At 40.9% G+C, this 7,737-nt stretch overlaps 1 protein-coding gene across 6 annotated transcripts in view; it reads left to right on the top strand.

Moving 5' to 3' along the window:
• The window catches only part of GNPTAB (N-acetylglucosamine-1-phosphate transferase subunits alpha and beta), a 126,980-nt gene that overhangs the window by 42,522 nt on the left and 76,721 nt on the right, over positions 1-7,737 (top strand). For 5 of the 6 annotated variants that reach the window (XR_002823639.1, XM_023728957.1, XM_023728959.1 and 2 more), the window contains 2 exons: positions 5,415-5,534; positions 6,510-6,551. Coding sequence is in view for 5 of the 6 variants with exons in the window: in XM_023728957.1 (XP_023584725.1) it covers positions 5,415-5,534; positions 6,510-6,551 (162 nt within the window). In the remaining variant the exon portion in view is untranslated. Of the gene's footprint in view, positions 1-4,398; positions 5,168-5,414; positions 5,535-6,509; positions 6,552-7,737 lie in introns of those variants that run through there. The other variant, XM_023728958.1, reaches the window with a different exon arrangement.

Here is a 7,737-nt window from a genome sequence, read left to right as displayed (position 1 = left end):
TTGTTTTTCTATTCTCTATTTCATTTAATTCTGCTCTAATTCTTATTATTTCCTTTCTTCTGGTGCCTGAGGGCTTCTTTTCCTGCTCTCTTTCTACTTATTCCAGTTGTAGGGTTAATGTTTTGATTATGGCCCTTTCTTCTTTTTGGATGTGTGCACTTATTGTTATAAACAGACCTCTGAACACTGCTTTTGCTGTGTCCCAGAGTTTCTGGTAGGATGTGTTTTCATTCTCGTTTTGATTCTATGAATTTCTCTAGTCCATCCTTAATTTCTTCTATAAACCAGTAGTTTTTGAGCAAGGTATTGTTCAGTTTCCATGTGTTTGATTTTTTTTTTCCTTGCTTTTTCTGTTGTTGATTTGTACTTTTATGGCTTTATGGTCAGAAAAGATACTTTGTAATATTTCAGTGCTTTGGATTTTGTTAAGGCCTGCTTTGTGGCCTAATGTGTGGTCTATTCTGGAGAATGTTCCATGTGCATTGGAAAAGAAAGCATACTTGGCTGCTGTTGGTTGTTCAGTATAGTCTATGAGATCAAATTGGTTGATTGTAGCATTTAGCTCTTCCGTGTCTTTGTTGAGCTTCTTTCTGGATGTTCTGTCCTTTACCGAAAGTGGCGTGTTGAAGTCTGTTACTACTATTGTGGAGCTATCTATCTCTCTTTTCAGTGCTATTAGAGTTTATTTTATGTATTTTGGAGCCCTGTCATTGGGTGCGTAAATATTTATTGTAGTTATGTCCTCCTGATATATTGAGCCTTTAATCATTATATAGTGTCCTTCCTTATCCTTTGTGGTGGATTTTAAAGTCTGTTTTGTCAGAGATTAATATTGCCACTCCTGCTGTTTTATGAGTGTTGTTTGCTTGATATCTTTTTTTCCATCCTTTGAGTTTTAGTTTGTTTGTGTATATATTTAAGTCTAAGGTGTGTCTCTGGTAGGCAGCATATAGCCAGATCGTGTTTTTTTAATCCAATCTGCCACTCTCTGTCCCTTTATTGGTGCGTTAAGTCCATTAACATTCAGCATAATCATTGATAGGTATGAATTTAGTGCTGTCATTTTGATGTCTTTTCTTGTGTGTTGTTCACAGTTTCATTGTTCCACTTAATTTTCTGTGCTGTGTCGTTTTTCTTTATGTCATTTATTTTGTGTTTGCTGAGTCTTTATATTTTTCTAATTTTTGATTTTGACTTGTTAGATTGTTAGTTTCCTTTGTCGTTACTGTAATATTTACCCGTTTTTCATTTCTTTACATCACCTTCACTTCCTCTCCATATGCAGAGTCTATGTCTACATTTTTTAAGTCCCTCTTTCTTGTAATTTTGTTTAGGTTTTTGCAGACTCCCTAAACTTCTGTTTATCTGTAAATGCCTGAATTTCACCATCATATTTGAGAGACAGTTTTGCTGGATATGTAATTCTTGGTTGGCAGTTTTTTTCCTTCAAGGCTTTATATATGTCATCCTATCGCCTTCTTGCCTGCATGGTTTCTGCTGAGTAGTCCGAGCTTATCCTTATTGACTCTCCTTTGTAGATGACTTTTCGTTTATCCCTAGCCGCTCTTAAAATTCTCTCTTTATCTTTGATTTTGGCAAGTTTGATTATAATATGTCTTGGTTACTTTCTTTTGGGATCTACCTTATGTGGGGTTTGATGAGCATCTTGGTTAGATATCTTGTCATCTTTCAAGACATCAGGGAAGTTTTCTGCCAACAAATCTTCAACAATTCTCTCTGTATATTCTGTTATCCACCCCGTTGTGCTACTCCACTCGTAGGTTATTCCTCTTGATAGAGTCCCACATAATTCTTAGGGTTTCTTCATTTTTTAAAATCCTTTTACCTGGTTTTTCCCCAGATAAGTTGGTGTCAAGTGCTTTATCTTCAGTCTCACTAATTCTGACTTCCATTGCCTCAGTTCTGCTCCTGTGACTTTCTATTGAGTTGTCTAATTCTGAAATTTTATTGTTAATCTTCTGGATTTCTGATTGCTGTCTGTATGGATTCTTGCAGCCTGTTAAATTTGTCATTATACTCGAATCTTTTTTTAATTTCCTCTATTGTGTTTTCTGGGTTTTGCTTAATTTCCATCCTAATTTCTGGAAGAGTTCTGTATATTAATCTTTTGTATTCTGCCTCTGGTAATTCCAAGAAATTTTCCTCCTTTGGAAAATTTCTAGATTCTTTATTTTGGGAGCTTGCTGAAGCCATCATGAATCGCCTCTTTATGTGACTTGATATTGACTATTGTCTCTGAGCCATCAATAAATTATTGTATTTATTTATTTTATGTTTGCTTACTGTGTCCTAGCTTCTTGTTTTGTTTTGATATGCCCAAATAGGCTGTGTGTATGAGCTAGTTTAATTATTGGCACCTTTGAAGCTCTAATGCCCTGTCCCCAGGTGGTTAGATCTGTTACTGGGTTTGTGAGCTCAGGAGTTTGCCCACTCCTCCTGTATGGGTTCAGTTCAGGTGCCCAGGTAGCCACCAAGTGTGTGGTGTAGGCTCTCACTTACAGTCCTAGACAGGCATGGGTGATTGGTGTAGGCAGAGACATCTGGCTGCAGCAGGGGGACATATTCTGAGCAAGGCAGGGGGCTGATGGCTGCCCCTGAGTGTCCAGGAGGAAGGCGTGCCCCTGTTCTCTAGAGCATGTAGGTGGGTGGGTTTTGCAGCTGGACTATGAGCACCCAGTGCTGTTGGCTGTAAGGACTGGGGGGCATCTCATATTCTTAGGCCCCTATCGCACCTGGCTAGGTGGCATGAGTGGTGCCACCAGTCCTCAGGCCTCTGATGTGGGTAGTTGAAGACCCTGCTTAATGGGCAGAGCAGTGTCAAATGTCACGAACCTGCCACTTCACTGCTAAAACAGTTCAAGTTAGACTTCAGGTATATACTGTGTTGTACTGTGGTAATGAGGGCCTACGCTGTTGAAATGGGCCCAAACAAGTCTCTGCAGGGGGAAGGGTACTCAAAGTCCATGGATCCTTTATGCCTGTTCCTAGGCAAAGGAGCTGTGCCTACCCTGGATTCCTGGCTTAGAGGAGCCAGCAGTTTATTTTTTCCGGGTTGTTGATTTGTTCACTCTCCAAGGCCGGGAGAGTGGCTCAGGGCGTGTGACGGATCCTACTTCTGCCCCAGGAGACTTGGCAGTTGCTGAAGCTGTCCGGGACCCAGTGCAGAGCAGGGAGCGGGGAGGTAAATGGGAGAGAGGTTTTTCCCTAAGGGGGATGTTTTTGATCTGCGGGGTAGGCTGTATGCAAGTACTTATCTTTCGCCGATCTAGGGCTGCTTCTCACTGGTTCTGGGTGGCCAAGTAGACTCTCTGCAGCTGGATCTCTCCCGGTGGGGAATTCGCCTCCCAAGCACCGCTGGGTTGCCTGTCTCACTGCTCACCCATGAGCTGATCAGGCCTGAAGGGCTCAGGCTCTCACTGGATAAGGTCTGGCAACTCCTCGCTGCTTTCAAACCATCTCTCCCTCCCCCTGCAACTCAGTCTGGTTCCTCAACTTTGCCTTAGATGTTCAGGGCTCCTGGATTGTCATATATAATTGTTTCACTTGTTTTTTCGGGTCTTTGTTGTGAGTGGTCCACCGGAAGCGTCTGACTACTCCGACATCTTGGCCCCACCTCCCTTCTTTTAGTTTTAGACCAGTCTGCTCAAGGCTCAAGGTTCAAAAGAAGATCTCAGGGCAGTGTCCTGGGTGGGTCACCCCTATTCCATAGACCCCAGATCTAGATTCTAGGAAAACTAAAACTGCTTCTCAAATGTAAGCTCTATAAGGGCACAGATTTGAGTCTGTTTTGTTTACTGCTGAATCTCCAGTACATAAAATAGTTCCTGGCACATATGAAGTACTCATAAATATTCAGTAAATGAATAAACATTTCTTTTATACAGTTATCTTACTTAGTTCTTTTCAGCTTTTATTGTTTATTTTTCCCCCCATAATTTGAAAGATTTATCTACCAAACTGCATTTATTTTAACATGAGATAATTAACCCTGCACAGAGTGATATGAATCCAGTCAAAAGCAAAGACATGACATTTTGGTTAGTCTGTGGAACCATTTATAACTGCCGTGGGCAGTTATAAACACCCTGTGGCTGGGGTGTGAGGACAAAAATAGGGTAAGCTTGGTGCTAGGCTTAAAGAGAACTGTACGGTTTCTTAGAAAATACCCAACTTGAAGTAGTATAATCTAAAGTAATATTAGTACCCAGATTTAAACTCCTGTGTCGTAGATTGGAGTGACATTGTTGTGAACCCTGTTGGCTACGATTTTGATAAATCCACGAGAGAACGAGGGAGAATGCTTTCCCAAACCAAATCCACTGCTGTCAGGTGACCCTGTAGGACAGAGTAGAACTGCCCTATAAGGTTTCCAAGGCTGTAATCTTTATAGAAGCAGACTGCCCCATCTTAGAGCGGTTGGTGGATTCAAATCACCAACCTTTTGGTTAGTAGCCGAGTGCTTAACTACTATACCACGAGGGCTCCTTGAAGAATGCTGTAGGCAGGGTTAAAACCTAAACAAAAACACTAAGGTGAGGCATAAACAGGATACGTGAGAACTATAATCCTACCTGACTCATTATTTTGTGAATAAGATAATAAGAAAAAAATCAAGCAGATTCAGGAAGGTCTTCTGTGCTAGTAGATCATTGATTTATTCAGCAGCTATCTATCGAGTACCTCTGTGTCAGGCTCTTCTGTTTGGACAGTGGAGATAAGCAAGCAGATGAAGATTTTCCTGCCTTCTCAAAGCTTGCATTCTAGTGGGAGGACACAGACAATTAGCAGTGTAGGTGACAAGTTAATTAATATGTTAGAAAAGTATTAAGTGTTATGGAAGAAAAGAAAAAATGAGATCAGAGTGAGGATTCGGAGTCCTGGGCCAGGGCGAGGCAGGGCTGAGGAAGGCTGCAGCATGAAATAGGGGTAGGTCTTCATTGGGGATTGTTTTGATGACTTTTTTTGTTGTTTTGTTTTGTTCTTTAAGCTTCTAATTTCTTTTCTATGTTTGACTGCATTTGTATCCCAGCTCCTTCTTTTACTAGACTATGAAACTAGCACTTTATCTAATCGAACTTCCAAGACCACCTTCCCCCATCAGTTTTTTAAAAGCAGTGATATCAGCCTCCTTACGCGGTGGTTATGAGTAAGTATCAAATGACGCAAATGACATAAAGTATCTTGTGTACATAATGCAGCTCACAGAGAAGGTGACAGATAATTAGCCTTCTCCCATTTGAAAACATGCAATTCTGCAATACACACCATGGTTGGATTACCTTTACATTGATTTTTAAAAATAACATTTAAGTTTAAACCTTGTGTGGTACTCTTATTCCCAAATATATTGGAAAAAATGCATTTAAGCTGGAAGACTTCTGGGTTTGTCCTAGGCTTTGTCTGCCCATGCCGATCGATGTGGTCTACACCTGGGTCAACGGCACCGATCTTGAACTGCTAAAGGAACTAAAAGAAGTCAGAGAACAGATGGAGGAGGAGCAGAAAGCAATGAGGTAAAACTGATTTAAAAAAAAAAAAAAATGCAAAAAATCCTACCATACAATTAACAAAGCGTTTGAAAAGGATAAAGTGATATCCACCATGTTACCCAAACAAAAATCTGTCTCTAATTCATGCCATTACCAGATTTTGACAGTCACCTGTCTGACCCTTGTTTCTTGTTGCCTGAGGAGAATTCGGCCGCTTTTGTGAGGTCCTGGCCTTACTTTGTTAGATGTGAATGTCAGGCTGTAGTGATGGCATGGTTTCTGAGAGGCCTAAAGGTGCTTCCTGCTCACCAAGTCTGAGTCCCGGGCGTGATGATATCTTCATGAAATAAGCTTTCCTTACAAGAAATACCTTTAATTTTTTTCCATTTGAAAAAGGCAGTGGAAAAGTATGTTCTTTTCTCCCCCTCTTAGTATTAAACAGTACACTATGGAACTGGGACCTTTTTTTTTAAATACGTCGTTTTGTTCATTTCATTTACTTTATCTAGATAAGATAGAATGTGCTGCGGGGAGTCTTGGAATCTAGGTCCCTGGCTAATGTAGCTTCCTCTTTGATTCCTCAGGAGTATTTGCTGAGAATGTCCCCATTTACCTCTTTATAAACGTTATGAGTGCACCCCGTTGCAGATCACTGACCACTTCATACTGCAACAGATTGTCTCTTTCTCTCTTTTTAGAGGATATAAAACAGTCCAAATGCACAAAAATAACTTGGACAGCCTGCTACCATGTTTTTCTATTAAAATGTAAAAACTTCTCTTTTAAGTAACATATCTTGGTTGATATTTGATTGATACTTGGTTGATACTGTTTCATTGAAACATGCAGTTTATTATGCATTTTGAAAGTTGTAAGCATTGTAATACCTTCTACTAATAGGTTAGTTCTAGCAGAGTAATTAGTAAGCCCTACACTTTTTCATGTTTAGGCTAGCACTAGCCTATGCCTGCGTAATAATCTATATTTGCTTTTCCTTAGAGAAATCCTTGGGAAGAACACAACGGAACCAACTAAAAAGAGGTACTCATTTTGATTTTCCTCTTAGGACTAGAAGTGAAGGATTGAAGTGAAATTTATAGATTATCCTTTGTTTTTGTTGAGCACCCAGTATTTTGCATGTACTCTATTGCTCGTGTTTGATCCTTCTTCTGGTAGTTTCTGGCCACTAAATTAAGCGTAGTTGTTATAGGGGAAATTTTGCAGTGTGGAAGGCATGGCTCTTTAGGAACTGTGGTTTTTCAGGTTCTAGCTAACCAAAGCTTTATCAGTTTGGGGGAGGATTAGGGTACCAAGGTTTTTTCTTCTCTATAAACCCATTGCCATCAAGTTTATTCTGACTCACAGAGACTCTGTATGACAGAGTAGAACTGCCCCATAGGGTTTCCAAGGAGTGACTGGTAGATTCGAACTGCCAGCGTTTTGGTTAGCAGCTGTAGCTCTTAACCAGCAGCCATAGCTCTTAACCACTGCACCACCAGGGCTCTGTCTCCTCTGTAAAACAAACAAACTCATTGCCATAGAGTCAGTTCTGACTCATAGCTACCCTCTAGGACAGAGTAACACTGCCCAGTAGGGTTTCCAAGGAGCAGCTGGTGGATTCGAGCTGCCAGCCTTTTGCTTAGCAGCCAAAGTCTTAACCACTGTGCCACCAGGGCTCCTTCTTCTCTATGTTGTTGTTAGGAGTCGTCAAGTCAGTTCCTACTCATAGTGACCCTTTGTACGACAGAACAAGACACTGCCTGGTCCTACGCCATCTTCACAATCGTTATACCTGAGCCCATTGTTGCAGCCACTGTGTCAGTCCATCTCGTTGAGGGTCTTGCTCTTTTTCACTGACCCTCTAGATTCATACTTCATACATTCCACATTCCAATTGCTAATGGATGTTTGTAGCTGTTTCTTCTCATTTTGAGTCATGCCACCTCAGCAAATGAAGGTCCCAAAAGCTTGACTCAGTCGATGTCATTAAGGTCAACTCGACTTTGAGGAGGCAGCTCTTCCCCATTCGTATCTTGAGTGCTTTCTAACCTGAGGGGCTCGTGTTCTGGCACTGTACTGGACAACGTTCTGCTGCTGTTCATCTATTCATTTAACTTTCACTGGCCTTTTTTTCCCCAGAAGTAGACTGCATAACCACTAAACTTAAAAAAAAAAAAAGCTGTTTCCCTGCACGCTGAGGAATTTCCAGATCCAGAACTGCCTTCTG

This window comes from Trichechus manatus, unplaced genomic scaffold (genome assembly GCF_000243295.1).
Source record: "Trichechus manatus latirostris isolate Lorelei unplaced genomic scaffold, TriManLat1.0 scaffold00027, whole genome shotgun sequence".
NCBI classification, from domain to species: Eukaryota; Metazoa; Chordata; class Mammalia; order Sirenia; family Trichechidae; genus Trichechus; species Trichechus manatus.
This window is presented reverse-complemented; position numbering and strand designations above follow the sequence as displayed.